General features: G+C 33.8%; 3 protein-coding genes across 4 annotated transcripts; 2 read left to right on the forward strand and 1 right to left on the reverse strand.

Moving 5' to 3' along the window:
* Positions 1-516: 516 nt before the first annotated feature.
* LOC101255255 (receptor-like protein kinase FERONIA) lies at positions 517-3,802 on the forward strand. The gene is made up of 2 exons (XM_004232103.5): positions 517-2,755; positions 2,905-3,802. The coding sequence occupies exons 1-2, from the start codon at positions 883-885 to the stop codon at positions 3,639-3,641; spliced, it is 2,610 nt and encodes an 869-aa protein (XP_004232151.1). The 5' UTR covers positions 517-882; the 3' UTR covers positions 3,642-3,802.
* Positions 3,803-6,491: 2,689 nt separating this feature from the next.
* On the forward strand, positions 6,492-10,154 carry LOC101253739 (uncharacterized). 2 transcript variants are annotated; one of them, XM_004232100.5, is made up of 7 exons: positions 6,492-6,749; positions 6,834-6,955; positions 7,182-7,234; positions 7,473-7,536; positions 7,664-7,706; positions 7,805-7,852; positions 9,473-10,154. In XM_004232100.5, the coding sequence occupies exons 1-7, from the start codon at positions 6,666-6,668 to the stop codon at positions 9,698-9,700; spliced, it is 642 nt and encodes a 213-aa protein (XP_004232148.1). In that variant the 5' UTR covers positions 6,492-6,665; the 3' UTR covers positions 9,701-10,154. The 2 variants fall into 2 exon arrangements, with proteins under 2 accessions (XP_004232148.1, XP_004232146.1); XM_004232098.4 differs by having other exon boundaries at positions 6,578-6,749; positions 9,428-10,154.
* A 492-nt stretch (positions 10,155-10,646) lies between these two features.
* LOC101253441 (uncharacterized) lies at positions 10,647-14,974 on the reverse strand. Its single transcript, XM_004232095.5, has 6 exons — positions 14,600-14,974; positions 13,448-13,829; positions 12,873-13,069; positions 12,551-12,698; positions 11,792-11,945; positions 10,647-11,019 (listed from the first exon to the last, which is right to left on the reverse strand). Exons 1-6 carry the CDS (start codon positions 14,656-14,658, stop codon positions 10,994-10,996), a joined length of 966 nt encoding a protein of 321 aa, XP_004232143.1. The 5' UTR covers positions 14,659-14,974; the 3' UTR covers positions 10,647-10,993.
* Between the last annotated feature and the right edge of the window lie 811 nt (positions 14,975-15,785).

Below are 15,785 nucleotides of genomic sequence, written 5' to 3' on the forward strand. Positions count from 1 at the left end.
TAAATGTACTTTTGTAAGTATTCACCGAAGTGTGTGATTTATAAGAGATTTGACATTATTTATTTTTTGGTTGAAGGGCTAACCCATGGCCTGGTTAGGGCTAGATTGTACTGCTATTTTACAGGCTCTTTAATTAAAAGGGTCAATCCGTCTCAACCCTTATAACTCTCTCTAGCCCGTTAGAATTGAATTAGGTTGGGTGGGCCAGCCCATTTTATCGGCTCTAGTTACGGTCAACTATAATAATTTATTCGCAAACTAAAGGTAAAAGATGAGGCAAAATATAGTAAAAGTGAATGGGGGAGTAGTTGCTTTTGTGTCACCAAGTAGCATCGCCAGAAAAAGGAAGACCAAAACATTCATATTCAATGCTGTAAGAATAGAGAGTGTGAGAAAGGACACACAATGCAATAAACATGAAAGTTGGTGAGTGATGGCTTTCTATGCCTTTGAAAATATCTTTCATCTTTGAAATTATTTGCTTCATATCTGATTTTACCCATATAATACCAAGTAATATTTTTAACACTGTTTCCAAATATATAAATTTTATTCAACAAACTTAGAGCATCAAATGTCTGAAATCACAATTTTAATCTCAAAATTTTAACCATTTCACAAGTATTTAACAGACGAAGTGTTAAAAACTAATTTGATAACAAAAAATAATAATCAAAGAGAACTTATTACAGCATCTGAAATTATTTACTGATCATGAAAAACACTAGCTATGACTAAAGAAGAAGACTGGGTCAACTTTGGCATATGAACCACAGATAAAAGAAGAGGAAATGCCTTGAGAGTCACACTCAAGTCTTGCCAATGGTTGTGTATAATTAATTGTTCCTTGGAACAGCTAATATCTCCTTACACCAACTCCCCATGGCAACCATCACTTTACTTTTCTTTCTCTTCTTACAACTCATAACCGCCACTATTGCTACCACGTCGCCACCGTATAACGCCACAGTCTTCGTCTTGCTTAACTGTGGCGCACAATCAGCCATCACCGATGATACTGGCCGTCGATGGGATACTGATACTCACTTTCCAAATTTCTTACCTTCCGACTTTTCAAGCATATCCACAACAGCCACAGCTCTTGAACAAGATCCTTCTGTCAATAGAATTCCTTATACGACTGGTATTCGTATTATGAGATCTCAATTCACCTATACTTTCCGTGTTACCCCTGGCACAATATTCCTCCGTCTCTATTTCTACCCTGCCAATTACTCCGGTTTTAACAAAGCTGATTCTTTTTTCTCCGTCACAGCTAATAATTTAACCCTCTTGAGTAACTTCAGTGCTTTCTTCACAGTCTCTGCAAGTAGTACTAAAGCTGTTCAAAAAGAATATGTCATCAATGTTGATGAAACACAGATGCTCAAATTAACCTTTTCTCCTTCACCAAACTCTTATGCTTTTGTTAATGGGATTGAGATACTTTCTATGCCAACTGATCTTTACATCCATGGAGACGTCAAATTGACTGGGAATACTATTCCATATAACATCAATAATAGCACTGCTCTTGAAACATTGTACAGGCTGAACGTGGGAGGCAATTTAGTTGAAAGCACAGAGGATACAGGGATGTATCGTGTATGGGATTCAGATAATGCATTTGTTGTTGGATTAGGCTATCAAACTCCTCATTTTCCTGATGCCAACATCACTTACACTTCTGAAACCCCGAATTATACTGCGCCAACCATAGTTTACACAACCTCGAGGATTATGGACAATTACAGCTCGGGACTGTATTGGGAATTCCCTCTAAACTCTGGTTTCTTGTATCTTTTCAGGCTCCATTTTTGTGAGATTCAGCCGGAAGTTAAAGAAATAAACGATAGAAGTTTCTCCATTTCTATCGGAAACCAAACAGCCCAGCGAGAGGCTGATGTAATACAATGGAGTGAAGGCTGGAGAATCCCTGTGTACAAAGACTATGTGGTTAGAAACCTAGATGGTGCGCAAAACCTGACGCTTAATTTGAGTCCTAACCCAGATTCTGCATATCAAAATGCTATCTTAAATGGATTAGAAATTTTCAAGTTGAACGACTCCAATGGAAACCTCTCCGTGCCGAATCCTGAAGTTTTCTTTCCGAATAATTCACCACCAAACAACAATAAGAAAAAGAAATCATCACACATCATTGCTGTTATCACTGCAGTGGCTGTTATTAGCGGAATTGCTCTGTTTTCAATTCTCTGTTTCTTGATTTTCCGGCGGTGGAGAAGGGGAAAAGATCTTCATACAAGCGTTACAAAGTCATCATGGATCCCTTTGTCAATTACATCGGACTCAACCCAAAGGACAGGCGGCTCACGCTCATCATCACTACCATCCGATCTGTGCCGACACTTTTTACTAGAAGAGATAAAAACTGCAACAGGCAATTTTGATGAAAAATTTGTGATTGGTTATGGAGGTTTTGGTAATGTGTACAAAGGGTACATAGACAACGGTGCAACCATAGTTGCAGTCAAGAGGTTGAATCCTTCATCAAAGCAAGGAGTCCGCGAGTTCGAAACAGAGATTCACATGCTGTCAAAGCTAAGGCATGTGCATCTGGTGTCCTTAATTGGTTATTGTGATGATAAGAATGAGATGATCTTGGTTTATGATTACATGGCTAATGGAACTCTTCGTGATCACTTGTACAAAACTGATAATGCTCCACTTCCATGGAAGAAACGCCTCGAGATTTGCATTGGCGCAGCAAAAGGATTGCATTATCTCCATACAGGTATACGGTTAATCTCACTCTGATATCACGTTGAAGTGTGTATAGAATAAATTTTTAGTAATTTACTGATAGAAAAAGATAAAGATTAATTATTTAAACATAATAATTGTTAACTATAGTAGATATGATGGTTAAATTTAATTTCCCAGGTAAAAAGGATATCATCATTCATCGAGATGTGAAGTCAACCAACATTTTATTGGATGATAAATGGGTTGCTAAGGTTTCAGATTTTGGGTTATCCAAAATCGGTCCACTTAGTGGATCAGGAAAAACTCATGTTAGCACTGTTGTGAAAGGAAGCTTTGGATATCTAGATCCTGAATACTATAAGCGACAACAGTTGACAGAAAAATCTGATGTGTATTCTTTTGGGGTAGTGCTATTCGAAGTGTTGTGTGCTAGACCAGCATTAATTCCTAACATGCCGAAAGGGCAAGTGAATTTGGCTGATTGGGCTTGTAGGAGCTGTAAAAAAGGAAATCTTCAACAAATAATTGATCCAAATTTGGAAGGACAAATCGCGCCAGAGTGCTTAAACAAGTTTGCAGAAGCAGCATACAATTGCTTGAAGGATCAAGGAGTCCAAAGGCCATCAATGAATGACGTTGTTTGGAATTTGGAATTTATATTAAAGCTTCAAGAAGCAGCTGATAATAGAGGTCACAAAATGGAATTGAACAGTTATCCGACTAGCCCGTCTTTCCCATTGATTATGAATGATCATACCAATATATCTACAGATGAAGGATTCGAGGAATTTTCAGGTTCAAATGAAGTTGGAGAAAAATACACAAGCAGTGCTTCATCCATGACCACAACTAGTGATGACAAATTGAAGAGTGAAACCATTTTCTCTGAGATTTTGAATCCATCGGGACGATGAGATTGTTACAACTAGTATGATAAATATTACATATTAGTTCTTCTCTGTTTCCTTTTTCGTCTGTTGAATTTATGTCCTTATTATATGTGGATGATGAACTGAAGCCATTATTCAGAAGTATATAAGCTATAAAATACTTTCATTATATTTTGTTGAGTGAACTTTGCTTCCTCTTTTTGTTTGTTTTGAATCTTTTGCTTTTTTATTTCCCATTTGATATCTCGTATCTATACTAAAACTCATTAGGAAGAAAACGAAGATCTCTTCATACTAAAAGCATAAACCTGAGATCTCTAATTATTTGTTTACTTACCTGAAATACACGACTCTCATTTGATGTGTCATCGTCACTCATATGCAATAATATTCAAATGGAGGGATCCACAACATTTTCGAAGAACTATTAAACGGGAAAAAGTTGATCTCGTAAGAGAAAATACCTCTTATATCATTAGTTAATAAACATGCAAAAGTATATACATTTTTTTTTCCTTTTCCTTTTACTTTTTCTTTTTTTATTGTTGAAAAGTCAGTTCAAAATTTAACAAAAAATCATCCAAAAAGTCGAAAGAAAATAATTGAATAACTTTCCAATCACGTAAGTCTTTAGTCTATATGGCCAAGAGGAATTATTGAGCGGAACATAACAAAGACTTGCGTTTAAGAAAAGTCTTTTGGTATGGCCTACAAGAAAAGATAGACACCCCAATTAACAATTTTTTATATTTTTATTATTTATTTCTATTGTTTTTTATCTTTTTCCTTTTTGTATCCTCCTGGTTACATATATGGTTCCCATTTCTAGTGCAATATTTGCACATTTAATTTCTCAGTCATTGTTTGACTAGGTTAACTCTTGAAGTACTTAATTGATTTTTGAGTGGTAGTTGAAAAATAATATCACTTAAACAGTCTACAATAATTAACACAACCTCCATATGAGCAATTATGAACTTGTCACCGCAATTCCACAAATGTCTCGACTGATATGTTTTTGTTTGAATTTACTTCCTCCATCCGAAACTGTTTGTCATATTGCGCTTATCAAAAGTCAATTTAATTAATTTTTAAAGATTAATTAGATCACATTAATTCGATATTTTAAACAAAAAAATTAGATATTTTAAAACTAAATGAAAAGTACTATAAATTACAATTTTTTGCATATTAATATGATGAAAAAATATATCTTAAAATGTTAGTCAAAATTTTTATAATTTGACTCTAAAAATAGGAACCATGACAAACAATTCCAGACGAAGGGAATATATATATATATATATATATATATATATATATATATATCGATATGTTGTAGCGAATAATATTCAGAAGTATAAAATACTTTCACCATTTTTTTCTTGGATAGATTAGTGAAATTCCATTGATATGGCCCTACGAAGAAGATTTTTAAGCTGAAGAAAACAAATTAATCACATCAAGAAAAAGATCTTTCATATTTCACTTGTCCTCAACAAAGCTAAAACACAAAGACTCGGACTAGTTGTCTTGATAATAATAATTTTTTTAAAAAGTTAGGATTCTTTTAATGTGTTATCATCACATACAAAATAATATAAATATGATCGAGAAAAGACATAAAATTATCATTAAAGTTATTTTAAATTTTTAAAGAGATATCTTAATTTTGCTTGTGTCTTATTACCCTATTAAACAACTTAAAAATAGAATGTATATCCCATTATTCACTCAATACCACTTGTACAAAAATATTTATATGTTACGCACTAATAATTACTTGCCACGTGTTAAAAATAATTTTAAATTATTTTTATCTAATTTCTCTGTATTTCTTTTTTTTTATTTTTTCCTTTTTTCTCTTTCTTTTTCACCTCAACTATGTGCTTTATTTTTTCTCTTTCTTCTTCACCTCAAGTTCTTTCCCAATCTCTTTTTGCTGCGAGAATCTTCAAATTTACTGTGCTGAGCCGCTCAGCCGCTGTGCAGATTTCGCGACAGCACTATTAATTTTTAATCAAATTACTATTAATTTATTTATTTATGAAAATAAATATTATTAAATAATTAAAATTTAAATATTCAAATATTACTAAATCAAAATCTGATATTTAAATCACCATCTTCTTTAATTGAATTTTTCATAGTTTAACTATTCCCAGATTTCAATCTTGATTTGTAAGAGAAAAAAATCACTAAACTAATTTGTTTTTTTTTTAAAAAAAGAAACTCAATATCATTAGTTTTAAAAAAAAACGCCAGAAAGGAAAAAGAAATGAATGCTCAAGAAATATGGGTAAGATGATGATGGTAGGAAAGATGAGAAAACAAATTTGAAAAATTAAAAACTATTTTTAATAAAGTTAAAAAATAATAGTTAATACATGAGTTTTTATATTTTTTCGCAATAAGACATATTAGAGGTGCCAAATGACAATTTTACATTGGTATGAAGCTGTATCAGCCGTGCTTCACGTGTCCATATGCTGTGAATTTTTTAACTTGATCAGTTTTAATTCATTTATAATACAAGTTTAATACATATTACAAAGAATAATTTATTATAAACATATAATACAAGTTTTAATGATAAATGATACATTTTTCACACATTTTAATACATTTATAATAATATGTGTCAATTTTTACCAAACAAACATAATCTATTTTAAAAAAAAGTAATTATAATTCATATAATATTGCATACATAATTCACTTTTAATTCATATTACAGATTTTACATAATATTGCTATAAATAGTAATAAATAAAAAAATATCGCTAAAATCAGTAATTATTTTTTAAAATGTACAAATTTATGTAATTTTTCCTTTATTTATTTATTTAAAGAGCAAACCGTACAATGTATTTTGGGCCGTCTTTTGATACTCAAGTTCATGGGCTACATCCAAAATTAGCCCAAGAAAATAAATAACGTCTCAGCCCAATAAATTCGATCCCACAGTGCAGTCAATATTTCCTTTTAGTTCCATCAAAGAAAACTAGACACTGAAGAGAGTTCAAAAATCTTTTAGAAGAGAAAAAGATGAGCGGCGTAAGGAAAGGGCCGCCGAAGCATCAGAACAAAGTCGCCTGGAAACCTAACGCCGGTATCAAAATCAATGAAACGGTACGTCTACTTTCATTCTCCGGCGACCAACCGCTATTTTTGTGGTCTGAACGAATTGATTGTTGGTGTTGCTTTTATTTGCAGGAAGTGGGTGGAAAATTTAGGCCTCTCTCAGAAATAACAGGAGTATGTCTTCGTTGTAGAGATCAAATTGATTGGAAGCGCAAGTATGGAAAATACAAAGCCATTACTGAACCTGCTAAGTGGTAAACTTCTACTTCTCTATTTTTGGTTGAATTGGTGGTTATCAACATTTTTATCAGTTTGTTTTAAGGATAATCTGTAGAAGATAAAAATGTTCGAGGTTAGCGAAACGCATATATAGCTGGTTAAAATTTCTACAGTACATAGTTATACTATCTTCATTGAAATTAGTGAACCACGGTACACTGACAAATGCTCCTGTTTTTTTTTCCCTCATAATTCTGATAGTCAGAAGTGTTCGAAAAGAAACGTGCGTCAAGCTTACCACAATCTCTGCAATGGTTAGTTTTGACTTCTTTTGCATATGATTTATTTTATTTTATATGTATTTGTTACAGTATAGTGAAATAATATGATATGAACTTAAATGGTGAAATGAGGATTCATATAGCCGCCCCCAACTTATTTTGGGATTGAGGCGAAGTTGTTTTTGTTACAACATGATGAAATCCCTCAATGCCTTGTTGAAATCTGTGTAGTTTTGGTTTAATGTTTTTGCATTTATTTGTAAAATCACAGGCTGTGCAAAGGAGCATAAAGTATGTGCCAAGTGTTCATGTCGTGTTGGTCAAGTGGTTGGAAGGTTTAAAGATTCTTCCTTTTCCCCCTTCCCTTCTCGATTTATTAAATCTCTATTTTTGCTAAAAATTAAATGATGAAAATTGTTTGTGGAAGACATCTCATGTGCTTTATTTTATGTTTTCTCATAGAGATGTTTCAGAAGTAGAGGCTGAGAAAAAAGCTCTTGAGGAGGTTTGTTCTCATAGTCTTATTGTTAGCTTTTCTGTCATCTATATGATCAGCGGGTCATTTGTCAACCTATGAATCTAATGTGCTATTGTTGGTTACAGGCTATCAAGAATGCTCGAGAACGGGATAGGCGGTCACTTCTACGAGCTGTAAGAGAATTTTCTGCTGAATTAACTTTATGATAAATGTTGTATGGGAAGCCTGTCTTGTCCTTGTTCCCAGCTAGCCCCCAACCCCAATCTCAACCCGCAATGGCAATTACTATTCAATAAGAAAATATTTATGATTAGATAGAAAAACCAAAATTCATGCTCTGTGTGTTAGACAAACAATTATCAGTTGTTCTAGTTACTACACTAGCTCAGTTGTCTGTTTTTCTTTTTTCTTAATAACAATGGTGCTTGAGCAACTTGTGTGCACATGGGCTATCATTAGTTTGGTACATTCTACATATGTTTAGTTCAACACCACAAGATCCTCCTTTCTTATACTCCGTACCAAGTCAAAACCAGTTAAACAAACTGAAAGGAGAAGGTGAAATACAACTTTAACATGTAATCCTCACAAATGCCCTTCTCTCAAATATTTTATGTCAGATGAAAGACAACTTTAACATGTTAATTGTGCGTAACCTTGTTCTTGCAAATACAAATGATGTAGGTGACAGTTAATGGTCATTTTCATTCTTATCTCTTTTGGATCTACCCGATTCTCTTCTATTTGTTTCTCCTGGAGTGGATTGAAAATAGTTGGAGGAGTGTTAGTGCATTTATAGTCTGTACGCATAAGCATATTTTTGTTCTCTGGATGTTAGATTGCCTGCTTATGTGTATATATGGAGTAGTAGTTATGCTTGAAATTGGTTTTTAAAGCTGAACACAATGTTTTCTGATTAAGTAAGATGTTCTCTTAGCATCAAGAAGATGCAAAAAGTAAAAATGATGGGATGTTAGCTCCTAATACACAGCATTTTTATACTACACACTGGAATCTAACTGAAAAATGAAAAATGGTAGTTTAGCCAGGCACAGTTAGCCAATGAAGTCTAGAAAGAGAATAACATAATTTCAATAGAGATTACTCCAACTAAAAAGTATCAGCAGACATCTAGCTTTCAAGGGTATATAGGAGCTGAAATACCATCAAAACATCTGAAGTTCCTGTAAAAATACACCAGAATATGCTAGCTGGGAGAATTGTCCTGATGCTCTTGATGGCCCTTTTGACTGTCCAAAAGCGCTAATATTCAACTGCTTCCTTGATACTCTGAGGTAGTATCCAACTGATCCCAATAATTGAAGAGAACATGCGGCAGACACCAGTAGTCACTGTGCAGAATGTTTTCCTGCTGGCTACTTTTAATTGCATAATACCCATTAAAGAGTACGTCTGCATGAGCCATGAAATGGATTTTGAGAAGTGAATTCTATATGTAACGATTGGTTGGTTCGATGAATGGTAGAGGGACAGTTGATTTACTTTTCACGTACTCATGTTTATTTACTATCTAATTGTACCATTTGATAGTATAAGCCCACATGACATCCTCCTCTTTTTTTTCTTTTTTCTTTTTAAAGTTCTCATCTTCTTTATGTATTACCAAGGTTGTAAATACTCATTCATTTCCCCTTTACCATTTGTGATTTCTACTGTGCTATAAAAGTATCTTGCTTTGCTGGAGTTCCATCACATTGGCGTCTGTTGCCTTACTATGTTGCTTTCAGGATGTTTCTGAGATTCTTAGCGTGCATCTTATGTCTATGCAACAGATGAACAAAGGGAAGTCACAGAGTTCAGAGAAAAACCTAAGTCAAGATGACATGAAAGTTGGTGAACTGAATACAGCATCATCACTTGAGGAATATGCTAAGGTAAACCGTGATGATGACGAAGATGGTGAACTGAATACAGCATCATCACTTGAGGAATATGCCAAGGTAAACCGCGATGATGACGAAGATGATGATGATGAAGAAGATGAAGGTCAAGTTATTTGAGATGCACAATTTGGAGAATAACCATATGGCCCTTTATAGATCTCCCTTCATGGTCCATAGTTTGATGCACACTAGCTCATTTGTATTGGCAGCTTTGGAGAAAAGTAATTTATTGGGCAAAATTGATACAGGCTGTTTGGTTTGCCTCCCCTTCTACAGTAAAGGACTAAGAGTGAGATCAACACACTATTCCATTCCTTTTCCATTTCATATTTTCCTAGCTAGTGAAGAGTTCTGAGAGTGTAATATAGAGTAAGATAGATTCTTAAGCCATTTTTTAATGTAATTCAGCTAAAAAGACAGCCTGCTAGTTGCTTCATAATGTGATGTAGGAGCATTGATGTTTTGTTGGTCAATTTACTCAAATAGTAACTGGTCTTTGGTTTTTTGGAACTTTATGGCCCATCAAATTATCTCAAGAATAAATTGGCTGGCTGGGCGTTTGCAACTCCAATATTTGTGCAATGCAGGCATACCTTTACATTGATTTGAATATTCTCTATTCAGTTTTCTGATGGTAATATAAACTAAGTGTGCACCTATGTTAAAAGCGATTGAAATATGCCCAAGAATCATGATGTCCAAAATGTTTTACCAGTGGTCTACTGGTAACAAGATCTGCAGACAATTAAGAGTGTTTAACTTGGGAAGTTTTCATGATCAGTTAATGAGACTGTTAGTTATCATTCTTTTGGCTCATGGAACTCCTTGTGTCCACTTAAACAAAACAGGTGATGCTCCTCTTTGATGGAATAAAATGTCATGGCAACTACAATCTATTTGCATTACTAACTAAAATATGTAAATTCCTAGTTGAAATTACATGGATTGACATGCAGACCTAGTACAATCGGGCAATTCTGGACACAGACAAAATATAAAAAGGAGGGATGTAAATTTTTGGAAAGAAATCAAATCAACGAATTTAGAGGCTTGAAAACCGAAGTTGATCAAGAATTTATCTATTCTTGTATGAATGAATATTACATTTTACATTTATTATCTAGCAAAAATTATTCAAGGGTCCTCCTTGTCATGACTCACTACAACCAATGAATGTGGCATTTATCTGGCAAAAATCATTTAAGAATATTGTAAGAAATCCCTAAGAAAAATTAATTGTATTTTGGCCAGGTACTTGGATTCCAAGTCAACTCATATAACAGTCATAGTGTCATTTGTATACAGACAGCTAATCAGCCGCGGTCTTGTTATCTCCAGCTCTCAAATACTGTATGTCAGTAGTATAAAAATCCTACCGCAAGAGTCGTCTGGCAGCTAGCTTTCATCAATCTATTCGTTTACTGCACACAAGCGCTCTGCCAACAAAAAAATCAAGTTTCAGGAAAAATTATTAAAGAAACTTTCATATCTTCATGTTAGGAAAATAGTGAAAGTAGTAGCGTATTCCATCTAAGTTACTTCCTTAACCTGAAAGCATGACACTTAACAACAGAGCTCTTTCTCTTTTTTAATTGGAAATCATATTGTCATAAACCGAGCATCAGTAGAAGTTACTTTTTTACTAGAATCAAGAACTAGACCAGTGGAGCTTATCTCCTTTACGAATATGCTGAAGTTATTTGTCACAAATTGAGTACCAAATGGATTTTATTGTTTGCTATGTCCGATTCAGGCAAAACAGCTTGCATCAAGCGAAGTCTAATAGGGCAGACATACACCTCTTTGTAACTAACCAGATTTATAAAAACAGAATCTGTAAGTAAACAGATTGGTCACTGCTTCTGATAAAACTCGCAACGAAATATTAAGAACAGGAAAGCCTCACTTTTATAGGTAAATGTAATCATTATGATAGCTAGCGACTTGAGACATAACAAGATCAATCACAAAATCAGAATACTGTGAATACAAAGGTCCCATATAAACTTGGATAAAGAATCACGTAAGAAGCCAAGATTACTGATTAAAATAAAGTGGAAGACCTACCAGTTTGATTCAATTGGACACATTAATAACAGCACCATGATAGGTTTCAAAGATGACACTTGGGACTTCCAAATATTATGACATGTTGCTCATGAAGTAGTTAAAAGTAAAAGAAAGAGAAGAAGAGGTTAAAGATCCTACTGAGATATTCATAGGCAAGTATCATGGAGGTTCCCCACGCTGACATGCTGACAAATCTTGGACCTAATCCCCTGTAAAATCCTGTCCAACCATCCTCAGCAATTAGCTGCTTAACTACTTGCCCTGCACTAGGTCTCTTATCGTGTCCCATCACCTGTAATGCATGAAAAAGAAGGTCCTTAAATAACAAGACTCGAAGCTGAGACTAATTACACGACATGTAAGACAACAAACTAGGCTAGAGTTTTAATAGGAATTGTTTGTCAACACTCACAGTTATGTATCTGACCACCAAAGGAAAACAGAATATCAAAGATTCTATACAGATAAAAAAGCAGCTACTAATGCACAATTATGCGCAACCAATCTGCACATAGAAAACAAAATGAACACCTAAACCATCTATGAAGGAGCAGCTACCAAAGTTCATAGTATAGTTGCAAGTAGTATGTTGCTCGGACTCTCTAAAACGCTGCCGCAGTCTTGCCGGACCATCCAAAAATCCACTACTTTAGGAGGACCCAACACGCACACAACGGCATTTTTGAAGAGTCCGAGCAGCACAAGCCTTCATAGAACACGAAAGAGGGGAATAGCCATCCAAGTAAACATACAAGGAAAAAAGAAAAGCATCCAAGACGGGCACATGAATAATCAAGCGTAAACAATACGAAAAATTTGTAAAATGCAGAACAAGCAGTAGCTATTTTGAAGAAAGATACAAGCAACAGAGTTCATAACAGAAACCAAAAGTAATACCTGCAACCTAGTTTTAATGGTGTCCAATGGAGTTGTTATGCAAGATGCAGTAGCACCGGCGATGATCCCACCAGCAGCTTGAACTGACACTATTTTCCCCTGGCTGGGAGCAGGCCCACCATGCTCAGTTCCATTATCCAAGAGCTTGCTGATAGACAACACAAGCAATGATAAAGTCACAAAAGGATTACCCGATAGAAATCTGTAGAACAACAATACTTGACAATGCAACCCAATTCAAGGGTATAACAAGAAAGTGAATGGGAAAAAAGGGACAAAGTCCACTCTTAAGAATTTTGAAAGATCAGAACTATCATCTAACCTCCATATGAAGCGCTGGCTCGAACCATAACTTGCCCACCATACAGCACTGGATGGGGAGTATGTTAGAACAGACAGACTGAATCCTCTATATAGTCCACGTATACCTTCTGACTTCAGAACTTTGCGAGCAACATCCAAGCCTCCATTGTAGCTTGCATGTCCTGAGTATCCTTGCACCATTAACCTTTGACTAACCTTTTTCATCAAATTTCATGAAATTAATTTTAAAACTTGAAAAAACTCATCCACAAATTGTGGCTGGTTGCAGTAGGATGTAGGGTAGTAACAATAAAATAAGGAAGAGCATAAGCCTTTGGAACACAACTTAAATAATCACATTGCTACGGTCAATTCAGCCAAGTATAGTAGTATTCTAATGCAAATTCGAGTAAATGACAAAAAAGAACAAAGAGCAATCTGATAATTTAAGAAATATTCGCCAGATTAAATCAGATAGTTAATCTAGCTATAAGTGGATTTCTAGAGAATAAAATATGTCCAATTCACAGTCCACTTATCCAAGTCATTATGCCACTATTATTAAAAAAAAGAATGAGCAGAGAAAGGCCATACTATGTCAATTGGAACAAAGACGGATTGTGAACAAAGAGACGCCAGCATGCCAGCAACACCATTTGCTATAGCTGCCTGTACAGGTTCTGATAGCTTGAATGGTTCCACCATCTTAAATGCAGTCACCTTAGTGGTCTCTAGTGCTGTGAGAAATATAATTCTGGCAGGAACCGCCCCTGTAATGACAGTTCCAAATCCTCTATATAAACCGGGAATACCATCATTTCGCACTAGGCCCCTGACAACAGAAAATGCACTCTCTTTTGCAGCATTATTGGTTGCCACCTGCATTCTAGTCTTGATGACAGAAATGGGGTATAGTGCAACAGTAAGCCCTGTAAATATCCCAGCTCCTACGACATAGAACCTAGTCTTATCAAGCCTGCATCAAAGGTGGAAGATATAAAGAGAAGCATGAAGTTTAAAAAGAAAAACTTAAAAAGAGAGATAAAACAAAAAGAAGGAACCCTCCATACAAGCAAAGAAATTATCCCTTCAGGCCACTACATCATTAAAAGATTAAGCTGCAGCACAAACGGATCCTACTTGACAGTTAAATAATTATCCTATAAGATAGAGAAACTTAAATCTATGTTAAAGGTCACAGACTTTGGAGGCATGAAATCCACCTGAGATAGAACCTGAAAACTCTCCATTCTGCTGATATTTTCAGCGTCTTGGTAAACCTTTTGTCTACTAACTATATGTAAAATAAGTATATATATTGAATACAGTTTAAGCCTCAGGCAAGTCACTTCTATAGTACAAAGGATTGTGTATAAACAAAGTATTCTAGTCTCCCTCCCTCTGGTTTAGCCTGAATAATTTCGCAATAGCCACTCACAATTAACTCCCATTTTAAACTAAATCACTTTCTAAGATGGAATACTATGAGTCGTCCCAAATGGAAACCTTTGCATTTCATGGTTGATTCTCTGCAGCTAATTTTCAACCCAACCCAGGCGCAATCTTGAAATTAATTATATTCTTAACCCTAAATTATTGGAAACGAATATCAATTTCCATATACAAACACGTATTAATAACAACTTGCAACACCCATCATCATTTTACATAATTAAAACACATAATCATTCCATCATTAGGATTCGGAAGAAAAAACATCAAAATTACCAATAAATAAAAGCTTACTTGTCCCAGTTAATCTCGGTTTGTTGAAATGGCTTCCTTGTAGATCCAGCAACCTCCATTAAAAAAAATTACAACTGTTCAAAACCCTAACTCGGCTTATAAGCAAGTCGTTAAATTTTGCAAATGGAGAGTAATCGGAGAAGTTTCTTGGAGGAAAAGCACCGACCAAATGGTCAATATAATGCTTCTCCTCCTTCTATTCTATTACCAACTTTTTAAATCCGTTTATTCCTTTTGTGTGTAAAATTATAATATTTTCAAATTGGAAACACAGCAGTTTATTAGGTCTTTATTTATGCATTGCCCTTTTCCTTTTCTATTTTTTTTTATTATAGAGTATTGAATTATTTTATTTAAAAAGTACTCCCTCTCCCCCTATATTTAGATGAACATTTTTATTTTATACTATGATCAAGTAATCATTAATAGATTTTACTATTTTGTCACCTCTTAATGAATTCTCTGTCCATTGTATATTGACTTGATATATATATTAAAAAAATTTCTTCATTTCAAATTAATTTAAAAATATTTCTTATTTTTTAATTAATTTAACTGTTTAATTGTTATGACTACTTTTAGAATGATATTCCAAATTAGTTACTTAATTAATGTTTAGTTATTTTAATTATAAAATTAATATACTAACTAATAAGGGTGAAAATGAAAAGTTAAGCTTAATTTATGTTTTGATCTTCTTTTCTTTAAGTGTTTGAAACATCTTAATATTAATTCTCTAAATAAAATGAGGATATAATAAATTAAAAAAATATATTTTTTCTTTATCTGTAACAAATGACAAGTAAAAAATATTATTTTATTTGTTTTGGGCTAGTTTTGAGCCTTTAGGCTAGTAGACACTTTTGATCTACTGTGTCAAATTATAACCTGTCTTCGTTTTATATAATTGATGGCTTTGCCATCCTTTAAGAAAAAGAAAAAACAAGCAAAAAGGAATGGATATAGTATTAATCAACTTCTTGAAAAAATAGATTATGAATGTGCATTTAAACTTTTTCATTCACTTTTATTTGTTATAAATTTTCGTTTAGAGTCAAATAATAAGATTTTAATTAATATTTTATGATATATCTTTTATAATATTGACATGCAAAAAATGACAATTTATAATATTTTTTATATAATTTTTTAATGTCAAAATTTTTTGTTTAAAATATTAAATTAA

The sequence above is a fragment of the Solanum lycopersicum genome, chromosome 2, assembly GCF_036512215.1.
Source record: "Solanum lycopersicum chromosome 2, SLM_r2.1".
NCBI lineage: Eukaryota > Viridiplantae > Streptophyta > Magnoliopsida > Solanales > Solanaceae > Solanum > Solanum lycopersicum.

Excerpts from the sequence above, each read along its gene's own strand:
- LOC101255255 (XM_004232103.5), top strand. The coding sequence starts at position 883 with ATGGCAACCATCACTTTACTTTTCTTTCTCTTCTTACAACTCATAACC. Across the intron at positions 2,756-2,904 it reads ATTGCATTATCTCCATACAG|GTAAAAAGGATATCATCATT; the intron begins GTATACGGTTAA and ends TTAATTTCCCAG.
- LOC101253739 (XM_004232098.4), top strand. The coding sequence starts at position 6,666 with ATGAGCGGCGTAAGGAAAGGGCCGCCGAAGCATCAGAACAAAGTCGCC. Across the intron at positions 6,750-6,833 it reads GTATCAAAATCAATGAAACG|GAAGTGGGTGGAAAATTTAG; the intron begins GTACGTCTACTT and ends TTTTATTTGCAG. Across the intron at positions 7,235-7,472 it reads TTACCACAATCTCTGCAATG|GCTGTGCAAAGGAGCATAAA; the intron begins GTTAGTTTTGAC and ends GTAAAATCACAG.
- LOC101253441 (XM_004232095.5), bottom strand. The coding sequence starts at position 14,658 with ATGGAGGTTGCTGGATCTACAAGGAAGCCATTTCAACAAACCGAGATT. Across the intron at positions 13,830-14,599 it reads ACCGAGATTAACTGGGACAA|GCTTGATAAGACTAGGTTCT; the intron begins GTAAGCTTTTAT and ends CCTTTGATGCAG. Across the intron at positions 11,020-11,791 it reads ACTTGCCTATGAATATCTCA|AGCGCTTGTGTGCAGTAAAC; the intron begins GTAGGATCTTTA and ends TTTTGTTGGCAG.